Source organism: Acipenser ruthenus, chromosome 3 (assembly GCF_902713425.1).
Source record: "Acipenser ruthenus chromosome 3, fAciRut3.2 maternal haplotype, whole genome shotgun sequence".
NCBI lineage: Eukaryota > Metazoa > Chordata > Actinopteri > Acipenseriformes > Acipenseridae > Acipenser > Acipenser ruthenus.
The window spans coordinates 98728267-98752651 of record NC_081191.1 but is presented as its reverse complement, the minus strand read 5'-3'; the positions used below and the strand labels follow the sequence as shown (position 1 = coordinate 98752651).

The 24385-nt window shown below is 40.4% G+C and overlaps 1 protein-coding gene across 5 annotated transcripts in view; it reads left to right on the top strand.

Moving 5' to 3' along the window:
* The window catches only part of LOC117394444 (zinc finger E-box-binding homeobox 1-like), an 88082-nt gene extending 71204 nt beyond the window's left edge, over positions 1–16878 (top strand). For 3 of the 5 annotated variants that reach the window (XM_059019620.1, XM_059019612.1, XM_059019622.1), the window contains 5 exons: positions 4757–4959; positions 5371–5476; positions 7455–9256; positions 12138–12318; positions 13959–16877. In XM_059019620.1, the coding sequence (XP_058875603.1) occupies positions 4757–4959; positions 5371–5476; positions 7455–9256; positions 12138–12318; positions 13959–14881 (3215 nt within the window). In that variant the 3' untranslated portion in view covers positions 14882–16877. Of the gene's footprint in view, positions 1–4756; positions 4960–5370; positions 5477–7454; positions 9257–12137; positions 12319–13958 lie in introns of all 5 variants that reach the window. The other 2 variants (XM_059019604.1, XM_059019595.1) reach the window with 1 other exon arrangement.
* Positions 16879–24385: the final 7507 nt, after the last annotated feature.

The following is a 24385-nucleotide window of genomic DNA, read 5'->3' as shown; positions in this document are numbered from 1 at the left end:
TGCAACAGAACAATACTGTACCTTTACAACCTGCAACAGAACCATACTGTACCTTTACAACGTGCAACAGAACAGTACTGTACCTTTACAACGTGCAACAGAACAATACTGTACCTTTACAACCTGCAACAGAACAATACTGTACCTTTACAACGTGCAACAGAACAATACTGTACCTTTACAACCTGCAACAGAACCGTACTGTACCTTTACAACCTGAGCAACAACCGTACTGTACCTTTACAACCTGCAGCAACAGAACCGTACTGTACCTTTACAACGTGCAACAGAACAATAATGTACCTTTACAACCTGCAACAGAACAATACTGTACCTTTACAACGTGCAACAGAACAATACTGTACCTTTACAACCTGCAACAGAACAATACTGTACCTTTACAACGTGCAACAGAACAATACTGTACCTTTACAACCTGCAACAGAACAATACTGTACCTTTACAACCTGCAGCAACAGAACTGTACTGTACCTTTACAACCTGCAGCAACAGAACTGTACTGTACCTTTACAACCTGCAGCAACAGAACCGTACTGTACCTTTACAACCTGCAGCAACAGAACCGTACTGTACCTTTACAACCTGCAGCAACAGAACCATACTGTACCTTTACAACCTGCAGCAACAGAACCGTACTGTACCTTTACAACCTGCAGCAACAACCATACTGTACCTTTACAACCTGCAACAGAACAATACTGTACCTTTACAACCTGCAGCAACAGAACCATACTGTACCTTTACAACCTGCAGCAACAGAACCGTACTGTACCTTTACAACCTGCAGCAACAGAACAATACTGTACCTTTACAACCTGCAGCAACAGAACAATACTGTACCTTTACAACCTGCAGCAACAGAACCATACTGTACCTTTACAACCTGCAGCAACAGAACCGTACTGTACCTTTACAACCTGCAGCAACAGAACCATACTGTACCTTTACAACCTGCAGCAACAGAACCGTACTGTACCTTTACAACCTGCAGCAACAGAACCGTACTGTACCTTTACAACCTGCAGCAACAACCATACTGTACCTTTACAACCTGCAACAGAACAATACTGTACCTTTACAACCTGCAGCAACAGAACCGCACTGTACCTTTACAACCTGCAGCAACAGAACCGTACTGTACCTTTACAACCTGCAGCAACAGAACCGCACTGTACCTTTACAACGTGCAACAGAACCGTACTGTACCTTTACAACCTGCAGCAACAGAACCGTACTGTACCTTTACAGCCTCCAGCAACAGAACCATACTGTACTTTTACAACCTGCAGCAACAGAACCGTACTGTACCTTTACAACCTGCAGCAACAACCATACTGTACCTTTACAACCTGCAACAGAACAATACTGTACCTTTACAACCTGCAGCAACAGAACCATACTGTACCTTTACAACCTGCAGCAACAGAACCGTACTGTACCTTTACAACCTGCAGCAACAGAACAATACTGTACCTTTACAACCTGCAGCAACAGAACAATACTGTACCTTTACAACCTGCAGCAACAGAACCATACTGTACCTTTACAACCTGCAGCAACAGAACCGTACTGTACCTTTACAACCTGCAGCAACAGAACCATACTGTACCTTTACAACCTGCAGCAACAGAACCGTACTGTACCTTTACAACCTGCAGCAACAGAACCGTACTGTACCTTTACAACCTGCAGCAACAACCATACTGTACCTTTACAACCTGCAACAGAACAATACTGTACCTTTACAACCTGCAGCAACAGAACCGCACTGTACCTTTACAACCTGCAGCAACAGAACCGTACTGTACCTTTACAACCTGCAGCAACAGAACCGCACTGTACCTTTACAACGTGCAACAGAACCGTACTGTACCTTTACAACCTGCAGCAACAGAACCGTACTGTACCTTTACAACCTGCAGCAACAGAACCGTACTGTACCTTTACAACCTGCAGCAACAGAACCGTACTGTACCTTTACAACCTGCAGCAACAACCATACTGTACCTTTACAACCTGCAACAGAACAATACTGTACCTTTACAACCTGCAGCAACAGAACCATACTGTACCTTTACAACCTGCAGCAACAGAACCGTACTGTACCTTTACAACCTGCAGCAACAGAACCGCACTGTACCTTTACAACGTGCAACAGAACCGTACTGTACCTTTACAACCTGCAGCAACAGAACCGTACTGTACCTTTACAGCCTCCAGCAACAGAACCATACTGTACTTTTACAACCTGCAGCAGAACCGCACTGTACCTTTACAACCTGCAACAGAACCATACTGTACCTTTACAACCTGCAGCAGAACCATACTGTACCTTTACAACCTGCAGCAACAGAACCGTACTGTACCTTTAAGATAAGAGTTTATGCCCCGTTTCCACTGCCTGACGCTCCTGGCTATGGCTGCCCACTGCTCACCCAAGCGGCTGAGCGTGGATATCATCTGCTCAGGGTTTGCATCTCATACTCGATGTAGCCAAACTGGCCGCAAAGGAGTGTGTCATCACCAGGGATCCTAGGAATTGATTTGCTGCGGAATAATGCAATTTTTTGTTTTACATTTGCAAAAAACATGCAAGGCTTTTTTTGGTTGTTTATACTATTTGTTTATTTAGCAGACGCCTTTATCCAAGGCGACTTACAGACACTAGGGTGTGTGAACTATGCATCAGCTGCAGAGTCACTTACAATTACGTCTAAATCAAAAGACGGAGCACAAGGAGGTTAAGTGACTTGCTCAGGGTCACACAATGAGTCAGTGGCTGAGGTGGGATTTGAACCGGGGACCTCCTGGTTACAAGCCTCCTCTGTTATAACCAAATCAATACACTTATCATATATAATCAATAACACAGGCAATTTTGCTTTAAATTTAGTAAACATACTTGTTCAATAAAACTGCTTCTGGTGAACGAGACACACTCACGTCACACTCATGCTGAAACGTAGCTACAGTTTACTTCAGTGCATTTTTACTACTCAGCAAGCTGTTTAAAGATGCAGAAAATGATAAAAATCACCCCTAAAGTTTGGGTCAATGAGTTTGGCAATAGCCATCCAGGTGACAAAGACTAACTCGAGATAAACTAATATAAATACTATTTTTTGGTTTTTATTATTGTTACACGGACATATTTGTAATGTTTAAAGTAAAGTGTTACATTTGTTTATATTATTGATTGATGGCACTCTGGTGAGCTTGTAACTTCCTTTGAATTTGAAAGTGTACCAGTAAGTACTTTCTGTAAAAACTAACTGTTATTCAATAGTAGTGTTTGTGTATCTTATAATCTGACCGAGGGGGGGGGGGCTCAATTTCAGCCTTCTATTTTAATTGCAGAATAACGTGGATTTTTTTCATCACGTGGCTAGGAGGGGTTTAAGCTCTTTGTTTATGGCCATGCTGAGACATGTGGAACTTGATATATAAAAATGAAAAGAATGAAGCGATGGTCGCCCCATTCCCCCCAAAAAGAGGCATTTTTTTTCCTTACACGGAACTGCATTGATTATTAAGGCATTTCTTTATGATGTGTTATTGTTTTACGTTTTACTTTCTATCCATCTTCTTTTGGAGGGTTAATTTAATTGGGTCTTGAGAAAGCCGTCTAAAATCATATGTAGTGCCATAATGAAAACAGCAATGAACGTTCCTTCAAGTTCAGCTTCCACTGCCCAGACTTCTTTGCTCTAAAGCCACGGTTATCGCCGGTTTCTTTAAAACAAAACACAATGCCATCCCACAATCCCCCATTGACTTTTGCCACACATTTCCTAGGTTGGCCAGGTTTGTAAAAAAACATGAAACACTCTTTTGATTTCAGCGGCTAGCCGTGGGCAGCTGAAGCCTGTAGAACCAGGCAGTGGAACTGAAGCATTTTCGAAAGCACTCTTGTATGACTGGAGGCAGTAGAACTCTGTAGGGAATCTGCATTAAATCTGTGAATTAGGACTTGTATTGACCATGCCTGGATCCTCCCTATTTGAGAATGCATTACAGATTGAAGCACAGACAGATCACTTTAAAATTCAGGCAGATTTGATACATGTAATTTAATTTAAGCAGGAAAGGAACTACAATTTATCTGAGATCAAATAGACCAACAAAATGGGGGTGGGGGGGGGGGGGGGGGTAAATTTTTTTTGTCTTTTTTTATATTTGTTTTGTACTTTTTTTACATTTATGGTAATCAGAAATCCCCAGTGATTTTTATTATTTTTTTCAGAAGTTGTTTGCTTGACACTTGACTAATGCAAAGTTCCCCTGAAGAATAAATAAATCACTAAGTTGCATTGAGGAGCAGTTACCATTAAAAAGATTGTATTGCTTTGTTTTATCACTTGCTTGGTCTCCTTGTTGCATCTCCAGTATCAGTCTGTTTGAAAAAAAGCTATTTTCCCCTTCCTGGATTGAGGGCTTGTAATTTTCTGATTTCACTTCATCCTCAATCCAGATCATTAGGAGACATTCAAAAGTCTGTCAACTCCAATTATTTTTTCCAACCTTGCAATCACGGACACTGAATGGCTTTCGAATTCCCCCTACACTTAAAACACGCTCCTTGAATATCGATTCCTCCCTCTGGAAGATAGGCAGTGACAAACACATGATTATTATTTTCAATTGAAATGAAGTGGGTGAAAAGGGAAAGTGTTTCAATCTGTAAAGCGTTCTGCGAGTGGGGGTTTATTTCTTGTTCTTGTTTTATCCGGCACAGGGACGGCAGATGCATTTTCTCAGCTGCTCACGTGTCCGTACTGTGACAGAGGATACAAGCGATACACGTCTCTGAAAGAACACATCAAATACAGGCACGAGAAGAATGAAGACAACTTCAGCTGTTCCCTCTGCAGTTACACGTTTGCCTACAGAACACAACTTGAACGTCACATGACGGCGCACAAATCTGGGCGGGATCAGGTAGGGTGTTTTGATTTTTGTTTGTTTGTTTAACAACCATCCCCTGTCCAAGCCAGGCCTTTTAAATATTTTATTGAAGCTCCAGTAAATAATTCAAGCCCAGTATTGGAACATGGTACAGGATTGTTAAAGTGCCACAAGTGAGCACGGTCCTGAATCATAATACTGCCATTAACTGAATGTCTGTTTTACTGTAATTTAAGATTTATATCCAGATATTATGAAATAACAATTGTACCTTGTGTACATGTTAGTGTTGCTGTATTTCAGTTACAAAAGCCAGGATTCAATATCTGGTTACCTGGTGTCTAGCCAAAGCGTAATACGTAGATCAGCTTACAAACAAAATGTGGTAAAACAGATTTTTGTGTAACCTGAGAAATTGAAAATTTGTATTAATTTGTTTTGTAGCGTCATGTAGCACAGTCTGGGGGTAATCGGAAATTTAAGTGCACTGAATGTGGAAAGGCATTTAAATACAAGCACCACCTAAAGGAGCACTTGCGTATCCACAGTGGTAAGTACTGAATCCCAGCTTTCAGCTGCTTAAACACTAACTAAAAGTCAGGCAATAGATTGTCAAGACCATTATTAACCTTCATACTGAGTTGTCATGATGGGTGGCAGAAACAGGGATTCTGTCGTTCTCTACAGAAAGTGTTACTAGACATTATCTTTTAAGATGAAAATGATTGCATGAAATATTTGAAGAAAAAAGGAGAAATCATTACAGTCATAGAAAATCTATGAAAAATGTATACTGTTCCTGTGCTTTATTGTTTTATATATATTGAGAGAGAGAGAGAGAGAGAGAGAGAGAGAGAGAGAGAGAGAGAGAGATAATAGATGGGCTTCAGTGAGTTACAGGAAAATAATTCTATCTAGGGTTTATGTGACGTCATAAACTATGAGACCGTTAGGTCAAGTAGTTTATAAACTGTCACAGAAACCCAAGATGGCATTATTTTCCTTTAACTCACTGAAGCCCATCTATTATTTTTTATAATACATGGATATTAGTATTTGTAATAAAAAAGACGAAAAATGGGTGTTAAGGTTCAAATTGCAACTGAATTTAATGAATAATAATAATGTAAATTAAGTCAAATATTAAAGAATCTTTAATATAATGTTCTTTTTGATAATTCAAGAATGGTGAATTAAGCTGGGTAGATAATGAACTGTAAAAAATAAAGTATTTTTAAGGAAAAGGTGTTTCAATGGGGTATATTATTTGTCTCACTCGCTTGTTTGGTGCTCCCGTTTGTGGAGGATGATTGTAAATCTTCACAGAGATTTGTTAAGTGCCTAAAAACCACAAATTGTGGGTGTTGTCGAGTGATTGAAAACGAGACATTTTATGTTTGAAAGTGGTCTCAGGGTGCACAGGAGTCAAATATGGGTCAAAGGTCAAGTATAATCTTCTAGACGAATATGACATTTTGACATCACTACTGTGGTATTACGCCTTTTTTTCGAATGGATCAGGATGCAAATATAGCCTTCATCCATGTGTGTATATATATATATATATCGTATTTACTCAAATTTAAGTCACCCCTGAATTCAAGTCGCACCCCCAAATTTGAAGACATAAAAAAAGTTGAATTCAAGTCACACTTAACTCTTAATGATAAAAACACAATAATAAATGATTAAATTACATTTTAATTTCTAGGTGCCAGCAGGGAACACTGTATTACTGTACATTAAAGCATCAGAGTAAGTCACCAACTATTACAAATGGGAAAAGAAAATAAGTACAGTTCAGTCCTTGCAGTATTGAATGGCAGTCCTTGCAGTATTGAATGGCAGTCCTTGCAGTATTGAATGGCAGTCCTTGCAGTTTATGGTAGCTGGAAAAGGGTAAATTACTTTTAACTTTATTTCAGTCAGCTTTATTGTCCTCATTTGTTTAATTTGGCCAATGTGACTTTCTGTAACGTTCAGTAAGCGAAAAGAGCAAAAAAGATGACTTCTTTCAAAAGCTGCATCATAAAATCAGTGTGAAGTCCTCCATGTAGCCATTGTAATATAGCGGTATCAGGAGTAATTACTGTAGTGGCATTACTGTGTACAGTAGCTACCTTTCAAGCACGCCAGAATAATTGACATGCGCAAATGTAAATTGGTCCCTTAACTGAAAAGCCCTGAATCAAAGTTGCTCCCCCCTAAATTAGAAGTTTTATTTTGGTCAAAAAAGTGTGACTTAAATTTGAGTAAATACGGTACATATTTTTTAGTAAACCCCTTTTCTAAAACATTTTGCAGTCATGGATGAATGCAAAAAAAAAAGCCACCCTGGCAACTAAACTGCTGTCTTCCTGTCATAAAATTAGTATTTTTTTTTTTTTTCTCACACAATTTAAAAAGATTGCATCCTAATTAGCATTATAAAATGGAATTCTTCAACCCAAGCTTAAAACGTGATTCATGGTGAGTCACAAAATGTGCCAGCAGTTGTATTTATTCCCATTCTTTCTCGTTCTTTCCAGGGGAGAAGCCATACGAATGTCCAAACTGCAAGAAGCGTTTTTCCCACTCCGGCTCCTACAGCTCCCACATTAGTAGCAAGAAATGCATCGGTGTGATTCCTGTGAATGGACGGCCCCGGCCGGCGGGCAAGACATCTCAGTGCCCTTCTCCATCCCTCTCTTCATCGCCCAGCACCCCTGCCAGAACACAGCTCCGGGAGAAGGGCAACAACAGCAAGCCTTTACAAGAACAGCTTCCCGTCAACCAAATCAAAATCGAACCTGTGGATTACGAGTACAAACCAATAGTGGTGACCTCTGGAATTGGCTGTGCCACGCCTTTGCAAAATGGGGCTTTCAACGGTGGCACTCCACTGCAGACCACAGCTTCACCCCAGGGTGTGGTGCAAGCTGTGGTCCTGCCAGCTGTTGGGCTAGTCTCGCCTATCAGCATCAACCTAAGCGACATTCAGAATGTTCTTAAGGTAGCCGTAGATGGGAACATTATCCGTCAAGTCCTAGAGAGCGCCCACGCCAATGCAGCCAAAGAACAAGGTGGAGTCCAGCCAGGGGGCCATTCCCTCATCTCAGCATTCAGTCTTCCTTTGGTCGATCAAGATGGAACAACCAAAATCATCATCAACTACAGTTTGGAGCAACAGCCCAGCCAAGTCCAGATTCTGCCACAGAGCTTGAAGAAGGAGAACCCTAGCCCCGTCGAAATCTGTAAAACGGAGAAGTTACCCGAAGACCTCACTGTTAAGCCTGGGAAAAGCAAAATTCCCAAGTCTGAAAACAGTAGCAGCACATGTCTGCTGTGCGATGACTGTCCAGGTGGTTTGGATGCACTTCAAGAGATTAAGCACTGTAATTTGAAAAGCGAAGGTGGAATTCTGACTTCTCAGGTTAATGGAGAGAATGCAGAGAAAACAGATTCCACTGTTTCGTCCCCCACCGCTGAGGGAAGTCTGTCCCTCGGCCAGCCCCCCTTAAAGAACCTCCTGTCACTCCTAAAGGCATACTATGCCTTAAATGCACAGCCTACCACAGAGGAACTCTCGAAGATTTCCGATTCAGTAAGCTTACCACTAGACGTGGTAAAGAAGTGGTTTGAAAAGATGCAGACTGGGCAGATCCCTGTGGGAGCTGCCAGTCCTTCTGAACACGAGGCCATTTCTTCTGAGAGTGATGAAACTCAGAATAGTTTAGATCCCGCAGGAGATGTACCGGACAGCACGACAACCACAGAGAGGCCACTTCAATTGACTAAAACCCAAGTTATTTTAATAACCCCTTCAAGCGTGAAAACAAATGGCTCCAGAACTAACACACCTTCCCCATCACCACTAAATCTCTCTTCAACCGGGCCTGTGCTCGTGAAGACAGAAGAGGACACTGAGGAAGGGACACAGGCGGAACCTCTTGACCTATCACTACCAAAGCAACCCAGAGAGGAAATGGAACAGACCACCAGTGCCAGTGTTTATCAGAACAGTGTTTACTCCGTTCAGGAAGAACCCTTGAACTTAACTTGCACAAAGAAGGATCAGCCACAAAGTGACAGTATTAATACAAGCCCAAGTCCTGTTTATGTTTGCCCACCAAGTGCCAATCCCATTAACATTGCTAAACCCACAGTTACCACTCAGCTACCTACGATTGTGGCCATTAGCGAACAGGGCAGTGTCCCATGTCTGAGGGCTCTGGGTACCAACCAACAGACTATACTAATTCCACAGGTTACTTACACATATTCCACTTTGGACACCAGTCCTGCAGTACCAGAAGCCCAGCAGAAAACAGTGCAAGCGAATGGAAGCCAGGTTTGTAAACAGGCCTTAAAATACCTCTCAACGTATTTTAGAGTTGCAAGGTAATGACAGTAATGTGGTAAAAAGAAATCCATAAAACTAAAAAGCTTTAACTTTCTTTGTTGTCCCTGTAATAGAGAACAGTAATGTCACCTTGAAGCACGGCAAGCTTCAGTACTTAGAGGAATTTAAGAAGATTAGGTGCTGAGGGAAGAGGTGTTGGTTGCTCAGTACTGAATACTACTAATGATAATAATTTATTGAATTTATAAAACTCCTTTCAAGAGATCTCAAGGCGCTGTACAACAGTAACAATACAACAAACCCAGCAAAACAAAAATAAAATCAACACCAGTACAATAAAAAATAATAATAATAATAATAATTTAAAAAGCTTTAGTATAAAAGTACGTCTTCAGGCAAGATTTAAAAACATCAATACAAGGGGCCTCCCTTACAGTGAGTGGCAGTGAGTTCCATAGGCACGGGGCATAACAAGAGAAAGCCTGGTCACCCATCGACCGCCACCTAGCTTTAGGAACCACAAAAAGATTTTGATCAGCTGATCACAGGGCACGAGAGGGAGCATAAACATGTATGAAGTCTTTCAGATATTTAGGAGCCAAGTCATTAAGTGCCCTTATATGCTCAGATCCAGCAGTTCTAGTTAAAACCCAAGCTGATGAATTCTGTACCAACTGGAGTCTCTGAAGGACCCTGCTAGACACCCCAGCCAACAGACCATTACAATAATCAATGTGTATGGAAATAAAAGCGTGAACCACCCTCTCTGCATCTGAGATGGACAGAGACAGTCTTAAACGCGCAATATTACGCAAATGGAAGTGACATTTTTCGTGATGTTTTTACTGTGTTAGAAGGCCCTGTGCTGTTGGAAATGCCATCGTTTTCATTATGAATGTACACTGAGATCCTGTCTGCTTCAGGGACATTTAAGAACCCCTGGCACAGCGTTGGTGACAATCAGTGATAAACCTTGGCCACATTCTGATAAGGTCAGAAATGATTCCACTTTCCTGGCTGATTTTATTCTGAATGTCTTAAATTCCCAAACCAAAATAAAGGGGCACCGGATATACCTCTCTTCCCTGTGTAAATACCATGTAACTGTTATCCATGGTCTGCACTTCTCCCTATAAAGAGCAATAAAAGCACTCCACAGGCCCAGCTCCTTTGCAGAGCCGCTGTTTGGTGAAGAAACAGCAACTGATTCCCAATGTCTTAAAGGGGTGGAGGCTGAACAGTTTACCTCTCCCCAGCCCCTCCGAGGCATTTGAAATGAGCTGCTGTTCCTCGGGCTCAATGCATTCTGTGGAGATTGGAATAGCTGCCAAAAATACAGCGCACAATACCAGCGTACTTCCTGAAATTCTTTCGACTGAAGACTGAGATGGTGCTTGGGATTAGAGTCTTACCGGAATGTGAATGCCACAGCAAATGTATAGCTTAGTTCCAACAGTGTCAGTTCCATTCATTTGTTTGTCTTCTGCAGTGCACCTACTGTACCAAGTACTTCTGCCCTGACTATTATTATTATTATTATTATTATTATTATTATTATTATTATTATTATTATTATTATTTATTTATTTCTTAGCAGATGCCCTTATCCAGGGCGACTTACAGTTGTTAAAAGATACCGCATTATTTTTACATATAATTACCCATTTATACAGCTGGGTTTTTACTGGAGCAATCTAGGTAAAGTATCTTGCTCAAGGGTACAGCAGCAGTGTCCCCCACCTGGGATTGAACCCACGACCCTCCGGTTAGTCCAGAGCCCTAACCACTACCCCACACTGCTGCCCCATGGGCTGTACGCTATCTTCACTATAGACCGGCTATCCTCAGTAAGGTATCCCCTTCCAGATAGAGGCAGTTGATCATTAGGATTCAGAGACCAATCTCATTTCCCCGTGCTACACAGGTCAGGGAATTGTAGGATTTATTTTGATTGCTTTGAATTGACCAAATAAACCTTGCTACTCAATTGCTAGAAGAAATGCTGCATATAACTGTTCCCATTGGAGCGTGCTGTTTTATAGTAGATCTGTTCATTCGTACATGTAGCAGAGCATTTCCTTGTTTTGGGGCTGCTGCTGTAATGCCAGGTTTAGTTGGACAGACTGTTTTTTTTCACTGTGAGATATTCCCCATTCTCATTTCTGTGCCGAACAGTGACAATATAGTTTGAAGCTTGAAAAAAAAAAAATAAATTGTGCCATTACAGTAAATGTCCTCCCTGCATGTTAGTTTGTAGCGCAGGCAGGCAGTAGAAAGTGGTGGATTTCTACAAACGTGATTTCATTGCTGTGTTTTGCGTCTCCAGTAGCCTTTGCTTAGAGAGTTGGTGTCAGTGCAGTGTGGTTAAGAGCCTTCATGCTGCTGTAACTGAATAGCAGGCATCGGCTGGTGAGAGAGCATCTGCACCAGTCTCATGTCACACAAATGGAGACTGGAGGAGTTTTCAGACTCATTGACCTTATTGTCAAATTGCTTAAATTGCCAAGGACAAAAATATGTTTAAAAATGTATGCATCCTGTAATTTCACATACCGCTAATGTGTTCTAACTCCTGAGTGTACAGTAACACCAATCATTTTAAAACACATTTATAAGAATATTGTACTCCAGATGGACCAAAACTGTTGATTTTTCGATGCTCGGGCCCTGGGAGCTCTCATCTACAGTCGGTAATAGGATAGCCTGGACTCGAACCAGCGACCTCCTGGCTATAAGGTGCACAGATGCGCCACTCGGGAGCCCCGATTTTTGGTTTTGAAACCTCAGATGGGGGTGATTTTTAAGGCTTTTAAGAAAAACAACCACAAATTTAAAAAAATCAATAGGCGATGATTTGTTTTATTGATAGGAGGAAAGGCAAGAGACAAGCTCCGAGGGCGTCTCAACCATCGAAGATCAGAATGACTCCGACTCTACTCCTCCAAGGAAGAAGATGAGAAAAACAGAACATGGCATGTATGCCTGTGACCTGTGTGATAAAATATTCCAGAAGAGTAGCTCCCTTTTGAGACACAAGTATGAGCACACAGGTATGTGGAAAATATTACCTCACAACTTCAATGTATTATTACACTCAACTGTTCTGTGTGCTGTTCTTTTGCTGTTTCTTTCTGCAGAGCTCTAGAGGAGAAAGCGACAGGAATTTTAAAAACGTTACCTAGGCATGCTTATACCAAATATAGGGTTAGACACATGGAATCAATAAACGGAAACTTACTAACATTGCAGTTGGTATTGTGTGCACTCATTTGCAGAATGACATTCATTTCCTTACATACAGTAGAGCAAATAGTGTTTTTAAAATGACTGATCCACAACGTACACTTGGAGATTTTTACATTCTGTTCTTTACATTATTGCTTAGCTGCTCCTGAAGATTAGTTTCCTTTATATAAGTTTACATATTTTGAGGGGAGAAAGGTGCTATGTCTGCTATGGCAAATCAGTTCAAGACTTTCATTTCAATTATCTTTTCAATGTATGTATCAATATTATTTTAAAGTGTCTCATTGCAAATACCACAGCCTCCTAAAATAGTCTCTGCTTACTGCAATTCCTTCCACTTGTATCAGCTGTTTGATCCCGAGACACTGCTGAAATGATGGAAATGAAACAACGTTGGCTTTTAAAATGACAGATGAGCTGCTAATGTTCAGTTACTTTTTACTGCAGGTGATTTGCTTAAAATAGTTTAGTGATAGCAGTGCATTCTTAAAAGCAGTTCTCATTTTATACAATAAAGTGCTCCACTAGGTATATGATGTGTAACTTTATACTTATCAGGAAGACTAGACCAGATGATTTGCAGCTGCTTGTTCCTATTGGAATTTTTTTTTTTTTTGTTCCCTGTTTTGCAGTGATAACCGTAATGCCCGAACAGAATCACCTGGTGGATGCAATTAATATGAATAAGATTGCAGGGTTCTTATATTTGTGATGCTTTATGATCTCCATGCAGCTTTTCTGTAAATGGAAACATTTACAGAAAAGCTGCTTATATTCACTTTGCATTATCCTCCTTTTCAGCCCAAAGTGTGACCAATTACCTGCCTCGCAACACTGCCCCTAGTGGATTTAAGAAATACTACATCTGTTCTATTTCTTAATGCTGTACTTCTTACTGTCACTAGAGGCAGTATGTTGGAGGTGCATGGGTTACTGTTTACACTCGGGTGCACCAGATTTACTTTAAGGCTAGACATGGCGGTGAAGGGTTAGCCCTTTCAGTCCTAGATGGACCTCAAGGTCCCACCTTATCTTAGCGCTGTAGGTTAACGTATGCCGTCGGAAATCACGTTGGAACCTCCTAGGTCCCAGGCTGAGGTAGTGTCGCAATATATGTAAAAATATATATATATATATATATATATATATTGTTTGCCCTGTTCTCATGTATATTCAATAAAGAAGTTTATCTTCAGCTCGACAAAAATAATTCAGGACTGGAAGGTTTCATTGAGGCAACAGGGTTGCTTTAAACTCCAAGCAGTTTTAAAAAGACCAGGATGTGATGACTGAGACCTCTGATACAACATGAATCTCAACAACAAGAATACCAGCAGAGGTCCTGCACCCCGTTGCAGAGTCATTACACTGGTAATTGGTGTATTCTGATTTGGCCACACATAATCATGATACTGACACCATTTTTTTTCCTTCTAATTTCCAGGTAAAAGGCCTCATGAGTGTGGAATCTGCAACAAGGCTTTCAAACACAAGCACCATTTGATAGAACACATGCGACTGCACTCAGGGGAGAAACCGTACCAGTGTGACAAGTGTGGCAAGCGCTTCTCTCACTCAGGCTCCTACTCGCAGCACATGAACCACAGGTACTCCTACTGCAAGAGAGAGGCCGAGGAGCGCGAGGGCCCGGAGCTCAACGAGGAAGAGGAGGAGGGGGAAGGGCCCGGAGCCACAGGGGAGATCCTCCCCCAAGAGCAGCTGTCAGACAGTCGGCCCGCCTCTCCTCCCTCGCTCCTGGACTCAGACGACAGAGAAAGCAGCACACGCGGGGAGGAGGAAGAGGAGGAGGAGACAGAGGACGAGGAGGAGGAGACGGAGACGAAGGAGGAGACGGAGACAGAGGAGACAGAGACGAAGGAGGAGACGGAGACGAAGGAGGAGTCAGAGACGAAGGAGGAGACGGAGACGAAGGAGGAGACGGAGATGAAGGAGGAGACGGAGATGAAGGAGGAGACAGAGACGGAGGAGAAGGAGACGGAGGAGACGGAGACGAAGGAGGAGACGGAGATGAAGGAGGAGACAGAGACGGAGGAGAAGGAGACGGAGGAGAAGGAGACGGAGGAGAAGGAGACAGAGGAGACAGAGACGAAGGAGGAGACGGAGACGAAGGAGGAGACGGAGCCGAAGGAGGAAGGCGAAGATATGCAAGTAGGAGAAAAGGAACACGAGGATTCAGAAGAGCATCAGGAAGAGAAAGGAGAGAAGGAAATGGAGACTGAAGAGGGGGCAGGTGAAAAGGAAATGGGCACCGACGAAAATCCAAGTGAGATTCCGGGGGTTAACAGGGAGGATTCAGAAGAGGAAAAAACGCCAGAAAAAAATGACGGTGACAAAGATAAAATATGAAATGTAATGGATTATTTTTCTGAAACAGAAGAAAATAATTACAAAAAAAACTGAGCGTTTACTCTATACAATATAAATGTTATTGTTGAAAACGCGGTAGCTTGGATGCTGTGTTTCAGTTCACTACTGTGTATAAATCCAGGTGTGCCTGAATCTCGAAAACTAGTAACTTTTCCACAGGAGCATTTTCAGTGTTAGAAATAAAGTTTGTAAAAATACAGGAAGTTTAACAAAAAACAAAACAAAACAAACAAAAAAAGTTGCATATACTGACTTTGAAAGCTAGAATCAACAGGTTTTAGATGATGTTTTATTACGAAGACATCCTGGATCATTTCTTTTATCAGTGTTATTAATTTCTTCATTCATGTTATAACCTTTTAAGCTGTACAGTTGGGAGAGATTTCTATACCTTTTTATTGCCAACGAAGTTTGCTAAATCAGTATTTTATTAAGTTAGAAAGAAAGAAAAAAACCTCTGCACTACAGAATCCCTGGTTTACCGAAGCAAGCAACATGCTTCAGTGTTGTCTACCCTTCAGTATTATTGCATTAGGGCATAGTTTAGAATAGCATTCGTTTAACTGGATTGTTAGCCTTAAAAAAGCGAGTCCTAAAAAAGTTAAAGATGTCAGGGACAGAAAATAAATCAATGTGGCGATTGATATTGTAAGGAGAAATTCCATGCAGGGAACAGACTATCAAAGCCAGTGTGTTTTTTTTTTTTTGGTTTTTTTTCAAGTCAGTGTTCAAAGTTCAAATGAAGAAAGGTGAGGGACATTGTTGAATCCCCCAGCCTTAATGCAAGACCTTTGTGCTGTAAGTGCCATTGAACAGTGTTATTTACAATAAATGGCCATCGCCAGTTTTAATGCAGGACCCATATTCACTCAAATGTGTTTGAGTGATAGTCTGTTTGACCATTGTCTCAAGCCTTGTCAGATGTTGTTTTAAGTACACCGAGCAAAGTGAAGTGAAGTCAATTATGTTTTTTTCTATGTATAAATGCTGCATGAATTCTGGTTTGGCTAATGCCTGGAAAGGAAAAAAGAGTCTCAATTACTAAGGAAAAGCATTGTATAAACTTCCTGCCACATTATATCTGTCCATTTTGGATATTAATGCACTTGCTTCAAGCTTATGACAAGCTAGCCTGTATTTCAAATAACAAATGTTGGTAAATGTGGTCCCAAAATATTAAGTGTTAGCTGGGTTTACCTGTCAGTATTATTTTTAATTCTGTTGTTTTATCTTTTAGGGTTTGCAAAAAAATGCGTACTGTATGTTTTAAAGAATGGCAGTATTAATACCATACTCACTTCAGTTTAGTTTTAGAAAACTTTTATATTTATGTGTCTTATTTTTATATTTCTTTATGGTTATTTATTACACAATGTAGTGTATAATACTGTAGTTTGTATTAATACAATAATATATTTTAGTATGAAAAATAATTTGGAAGGTTGATAAGATTTCAAAGCTCGAAGTGAAGCTGTTTGGTGTTGAGGTTTCTTTGAAAAGTATTATGTTAACATTTCAGCTTGTCTAGCAAGATAAACCCCAAGAACAAAAAAAAAATTGCAAGTTGTTTATCTTTGCATTCATATTCAAGCTAGTTTTAACGTTACCCATTTTATTATGAAGCTACTGAATCTGAAAACTAACTGTGTGACTAATAGCATGAGAATTTGCTGTTTTATTGAAGGATTACCCTAACCAATATGCTGTATAATGTCCTTTTACAAAGCCAAAAGTATATTCATGACATACTTTTTTTATGTTGTATGTGTGCCAATTTGTTTCTTTGTATGTCTAATGCAAGGCTACACCTTTTATAAGTTCCCTGTTAATTTGTGGTCATTTTTTATAGTTTTTTATTATTATTATTATTATTATTATTATTATTATTATTATTATTATTATTATTATTATTATTATTATTATTATTATCCGACTCCCCGTATCACAATAAAATACATCAACAAAGCAGTCTTGACTTGTGATTATTGTCTTCGTGTATTTAAGATTAGTGGTCTGATCTAACTGCTCCCTGATGAAAGTAGTCTGGTTTTAAAACCAGGGCAGATACTGAAAAGAATTGGGATTGTCCTGGTATTTCACAGCGACAGCTTATTTAAAAAAAAATTGTAATCCGATTCATGAAACAACATGATGACAGTGCCATGTTACAATCAGATTTTTGGAGATGGTAGTTTATTGGTATGCTTCACATGTCAAATAATATATTTAAATGAACTGGGCCCTTATTATAATATCAACATACAGTAGTACTGTCCCAGTATGGATTACAGATACAAACCAACACAGATTAATGGAATTAAACACTAAATGCTCATCTTAAATATATTCTTACAGCAGAGGCACTTATTCAAAAATCAGTTTCAGAAATATACAAAGCTTACAGGGAACACATTTAAAAGCATCAGACCTCAGTCTGCATAAGCTGCTGTGTGTTTGCACTGCCCAGGGTATTGTGCTATTGAGCCCACAACAAAAATCAATCATTTGCACCTGTATAAACACACACACACTCACACACACACACACACACACACATTGCATTTAATCAGAACAGGGAAGTCATGACGATCTTAGACAGTTCCATCTGTGATGTCTTTTCCTGTTTGGAGCCCTATGGGCTCCTTCTGCCTGAGAATGCCTTACTAGCTATTCTCACTTTAAAGAACCTGCTCTATCATTGGACAAGCACTGGCCAATAGTATGTGGGCTAAGGCCTACCACATCCCATCTATAAACTCTACTACCAGTGCAAATGCATTTACAGAATTAAATCCGGAGGCGAGGGGGGCTTGCATTCTACTGGTGGTCAACCATTCCAATGATCTCTTAAAACAAGACACTTCCAAATAATCCTAAATGCTGGCGTTGTACTGTTTATCTTTTCAAGTTCCAGTTCTATAGATAAGGTTTAGGGGAAAGACAAAAATAATGGTTTAATAGCAGTGCATTACATTAAGAGCCTGTGGTGTCAAGAGGATTTCTTGAACCAAGTCTAATGGAACAGAACAAGTGTTTTCAGCAGATTTCGTACTCCCAGTAATGACTCTAGCTAGACGGTTCTATTCACTGCTCAGTCTGTCGAGAATATGGACAGAGGGTGCCAAATAAATGCCACTTTCTAGCAGCAGTCACAAATGAGTTTATTACCGGTAAAGGAGATGCACGTCGATCTGTTTTCACAGAAGAGCACTTGCTGTGTGTTTGTAGTCTTTGGAAAGCTGATTCCTTCAGTCTTCAATGGAATTCGTAAAGGTAAAGTTTGGTTGATAAATGTTTATGCTATTCAAGCTGTTTGTACACTTTGACAGAAAAAAATAGAGAGAGAGAGAATAATGCATGGAGTAGTATGTGATATAATTTAATGCCCACCCAAGGGGTGGGATGCTACATAAACCCAGAGGGTGGGCATTCCGTTCTCGTTCATCACACACTACCCAGTGCAGTGTTTCTTATAGTCTCTGGTGTGCAATTTTTTTCCTGCTAGAGTTCTTAAGTTCTGTGTTGCTTGTTGTGAGGGGCTCACTCTACTTAGTCTGTGTCAGTGAGTTATTGGTGTTAATGAGCCTATTGAAGTCATTGCTCACCAGTTAATATATATTTAGTGTTCCACATTTTCATTTTTTATCTTAATAAAAATGAATAAATCAATTAATTCAGGGATTATTTTACCTGGCGGATCTTTACTATGCATCTTCGACGTGGCCTCTTCACAGTCGTCTTTTATCTAGAACCTTGAGCTCAGTCAGTGAATTTCAGCAGCACACCACTGGACTGGAATGGAAGCAAAGACATTGGAAACTAGTTCCGGTAAGGCACTTCAGTAGAATAGACACCTTTTTTGTATGCCCTCTTAAGCAGTAAAAGCTGCAGGTATTCTAGCGGTTTAAACTGTCATTTCGGAGCTGCACTGGCATCAAGGGTTTCTGGGTTACTTGTGTCAAGCTTGTTTAGCTTCACTTCACGTGTTCCGTATTCTATACTTTAGGAGCAGGTAGCGAAAGGGCCTCACATGACTTTCTACAGAACAAATGCAGGCATCATGCATCATGCATAGCTGAAGGGAAACATACAGATAAAAAACATTCAAAACATTTAAATGGCATATTACACATGTAATAAACATTCATGATAATGGATTCTTTATGTTGCCCAGTCATCATGTGGATCTGCAGTTGTCTCCCTGTGATTAGCATTGCAGCTCAGTTGATCAGATTAAGTCCAACTCCCCCCAACCCCCCCCCCGGTTCTTTCTACCAATGGAAATCATCTATAGTTAAATATAACTCCTAGAAAGCTGGCCTTGTCCTTTTCGACTGTTGGCTCTTTAATAATCACTGCAACATGTCGACAAAGATGCGGGCGCTGGTGGCTGTTCTAGGAATCTGTAAGACGATTGCCTGCAAGTATTTTAGTCAACCTCTGACCCCAGAAAGTTGTGCTTCCTGTTCTGGAATGGTTCAATCTGGGAGAATGGTTCAACTGAAGCAAAGTCAATGCAGACTGATAGGGTTACCAAATTTTCAGAGTGAAAAACTGAGGTTTTTTTTTTTTTCTTCAATTCATTGACACCATAGCAACTCTGAAGCTATTAAAATAACTGTATATAATAGCACCTCTAATCAAGTTGAGAGTGTATTTCTCACACACTATCAACCTGATTAGGGGTATCCACCGAACACTTACAAACATACAATAAACAATTAATTGTCATCTGACTAAAACATGTTAAATGTACAAAAAGCTAGGTTAGAAACCTTTAAACATGTAAAATGTAAATTTAATAGCAAAACTGGGACAAATTAATAATTTCACAGTTTCTGGCCGAGACAGAAAATGAAGGCTCAATAAGGCTATTCCAGTTTTCCCAGGACGTCTGGTAACCCTAAGACTGATGCAGCATGTGAAAAGACACCATCTCAGTCAGTATCCAGGCTGTCCCCCATCACCTCCTGCAACCACATTTACCTATCTGAGCATTTCTTCCTTGCATTTTTATCTCTTGTGAAAGCCAGTTTAAACTCTTTTATTTTCAGCTAAACTGAACTGCGCAGTGCAATCGGAAATGTGCAATCATCTCCTGGAGAGGGTACAAGGCCATGTGTTTGGGGAAGCGGGCAGCAAATCAGATGACCCTGGCAGGCCTGAGGCTTTACACTTCAAAAAGACCTTCTCAAACTATAAGTCAAACTTGAAAGGCTTGACAACTAGGGAATGAGTTCATTAGTACTTAAAAGAAACGTGGTAACGCAACTAGACAAACTGGCTATAGTTTGAAGTAAACACAAAGGCAGGCATTCTGAGAGGAATGAAACAATTGTGACGTTGTTAAACTAGTCTTTGCAGGGCGCTAGTTTCTTGTTGATTTTATTAGCTACTGCCTTTTCAACATTTTCATTGTCCCGTGAAGTATTAACTGAATTTGCCAGGGCACAGTGACAGTTACTGCTGGATGCCATACAGTACATTTGCACATCAGCACAGATTGCTGACACACAACTCTACAGCTGGCACATAACTTTCTGAGCTGGCACAGTGTGTTTCAGTCTTACAATCAAGACAATTCAAGAAAGGCAGGCATTTTAACTGTAACTAATGACATTTTATTTTTATTATTATTATTATTATTATTATTATTATTATTATTATTATTATTATTATTATTATTATTATTATGGTCCTGATGATGATGTTTATATCAATAGTCAATAAAGATTGCAATGTATAATTATTGGATAAAAACAATTGCAGTCAAAAAGAGAATAAAAGCCAGTATAATAAACTGAAATATAACTTGCTTAAGGACAAAAATTCAAAGCATTTCCAAGCTATACTTTTTTGGAATACGTTTCACTTTTTGAACACAGCCTGTGGTATCAAGGAACCTGTCCGTCACGTATTACTCAAGGAGAATAACAGCAGCATTGTTAATTTGTTGCTAGCTGTCCATTTATCTCACCCATTAGGCTATTAATGGAAACCCTGATCTAAAGACTTTCACACAAATTAGCTTTGTGTAAACCAGGAACACCAGCCACGGAGGAGAAAGCCTTTTCCTTGAACTGATGCTGTGACTTTCAGCTCAACACATTTAATAGCCTGTCAGACTGTATGGCAGAATGAGAAGATTTCACAATTCCATACAATGCTGCCAGTTTATGACTGTAGATATGCAGCATGTCAAGCCACCTCATGTCATTGGAAACATGGGGTGCCAGGTGACTAGTGACATTAGTCCATTGTGAAGAGCTGTGGGCGTGGCAGAATCACACCGCCAAGCCAATTGCCTCCATGCAGCTTGGATCTGGACAGCCAATGCCAGCGAGCTATTGGCCCGTGGAGGACAAAAGCCAGCCCTGCAGCTGTATGCTTTTAAAAGCTCACCAGCCAGTAGAAACAGTCTCTGCTGATTCTGCTTCCCTAACTTGCTGGCGTGCCAAGCCAATGCCACATTGAAATCCCAAGGCAAGATCGGCAACATGGCACAGCCAGGATGCAAACCTGCATTCCTATGATGGCATGATCCATCCTTCATACCAAGTGGTCCTACCTTTAGCAGGTGAGGCATTCTGGGATCAGGGCTTTAGCATGGTTTGATTTTTCATCCTGTTTAAATGCATTACTTATAATCTTTTACATATATAATAAGAACAAATAACCATAAGAAAATTCACGACCGAGAGGAGGTTATTGTTTAACTGCATTATTAAAAGTACTTGGGAAGTTGTCTTCAGTAAAGAGGTCCACTTCGACACCCGTCTTTACCTCGGGTGTAATTGCAGGTTAATTCCAACTGACCATTCCCCCTAAATTCATTGCTTTCTACAAGCTGTGGCTAACCCTTTAGAAACAGCCCTGCTGCTTAGACAACACAACACGAGTTAGACTGAATCCAGACCAGGGTCAATGATAGGAATAAGGGTTGAATTCGTCATTAAATAATGGTTACTTCATATAGGTTCAACCCAAATTAAAAAATGTAATAGTGAAGCGACAGTCTGTTTGCAATAACACTGCTAATGGAACTTACGAGTACAGATCGAATTTTTCTGCTTCGCTGTGAAACAGAGGTCATAGTCACGTGAGTATGTTAATAGTAAGGTTTTCTTAAGCTCTTTCACACAGTTCTGTTTAAATGTTAAATAAACTATAACCCTTATTTTTTAATGTTTTTATTTGGTTCGCCCAATTATTTTAGCCCTGCGCTTTTGCCAGGTGACCGACTCGGGGATCCCCCAGTGCAAGATTTTAGTAGAGCCATTTCACAATGCCATGGCCTGTGGAGAACCCTGCGCCAGGAGGTTGTCTGTGAGAGCACTAATCAGACAGGAATTAAAATGAAACGCTGCATATACAATATATAGCCATTTCACAAGAACCCAGGGAACCAGTGAGACAATCTAGCTTTTAAATGATAGCCTGTTCTGGTTGTAAATTAGCTCTCTGAAGCAGGTGTGCCGCAGAATGGGGTGTATTATAAACTATACCCCAGGTAACAAGCGTTTACAAAGGGCTCACAACTTTTACATGGGACTGTAAAGCTTAACCGAATTGGATTAATAAATATCCACATCCCTTTGACATGGCTGCCAGGCGTAACACTGCAGCGTTTTTGTACTGTTGTTGAAGCTGACACTCTGGGATCCTTCAAGAAGCTGCTTGATGAGATTCTGGGATCAATAAGCTACTAACAACCAAACAAGCAAGATGGGCCGAATGGCCTCCTCTCGTTTGTAAACTTTCTTATGTTCATATGTTCTTATGTTCTTACTGGAATGTGTGGAATGTTTCTTGTATTGTATTTCGATACTGTTTACTTCCCCTTTCCTAAAATCGTTTAAAGAAAAACATGAAACCGATAGAGTAAGCTGAATTGTGCAATTGCCAGAATCCCTGAAACAGAGATCTGTTGATTTATCTGGGCTTCTATGAGACATTCTAAGACAGGATACAGATTGTACACTTTCCTCTTTCTGGTGAATAATTATTATTTGTGTTCAATTCAATACATGTATTTTTAAAGTCATCTGTCAGCGAGAGTGCAGCAGATAGCAGGTGAAGGATGCAGTAAAATCATGTCAACACTGTGTTGCATCAGACTTGGCGGCACACCAAAACTGAATGTAGCCACTCTGTGCTAGGACCACTGAATTATTTAGACTGAGGGATGGTATCCGGGGGAGGGCTCCTGAACACTTCATTAGCACACCTATTTAAACTCCACATCAACTCATCGGGATCTTGCTTAAGCAATCTGTGCCGCTGCTTTCATTAGGGAAGCATGTGACCACAGCACCACACCACCCCCTTGTTCAGAGAGTGGTGCACCTTCTTCTGAAGCAACAGACCAAATGCTTTAGAAACCCTATCAATGAATAACCCTTGATTGGATACAGGGCTAGCATAGTGTCTGGGCTCGGGGCACATCCACATACACATACAGTAGTGCTGAATTGAGCTCATTCAGTCATTCAGCATTGTTTTTTATTGCATCTTTCTATTGAGTTCCCCATGACGACTTCTGTGCCAATCCCCCCTTTTTTGTATATATCCATATGGTAGATTACAACTTTAAACATGTCATTTATCATGTACCTCCAACTGAATACCACCTGCCTAAGCATTTGTCATGCTAATGTATGTTCCCGTTAAAGAACATTTTTGTGTCTTATAGGCATGATATTGTTTAAAGTTCAATATAAAAGACATTACTCTGTTGCTAGTTTTTCTTCACTCTGTTCTGTTTTGTTGGTACAATTATTTATAGCACCATGCTTCTGAATCCAAACGACTGATGCCTTAAAGCAAAAAAATCCACATAAGCCATGTTTTTGAATGTAACCATTTTTCTCAGCGGTTAAAGAAAGCACAGATTCCAATTTTCGAGCTATGCTAGCAGGAGTAAATGTCACCAAGCCTGCATCGCTTTGTAGCAATTTATGATTGCCGAGGAAAGCTCAGAAGGTGAGGGAGAAAGAGAAAACTGATTACTGTGTGAATACCGAGAAAATATGTTCATGATATTTATGACATTCTGCGCTATGACGACACCCAGCCTGTATGCGAGGCAAATCAAAATAAGCATCGGTTCCCAGCGTGTTGGGGTTTTGAAACGCACAGATTCACAGCTGTTTTGAAATCCCCTTAGTGCCACTGAGACAAATGATCCAAGTCAGGCTGTGCTAACAGGGTCAGTTTCAGAGGCAGCACAGAGCTGTGAGTGATGCGGGATCACCGGAGCTTCAGTAGTTTGCACATCAATCAGTGTACCGTGGAGCTCCTCGGGGTGGCCCACCTTCACCTAATTTCTTGCACTGTAGGTTAGAGCCATTCCCACTGAAAGAGAATGGAAATATTTAAACAGGCTTATTTACGCTCTCTTGAATTGACCTTAAGAAAGGAATACGATAAATACGAAGCCTGAAAGGAATGCTGTCAGCAATGATTTCAAATCCATTTCTTTAA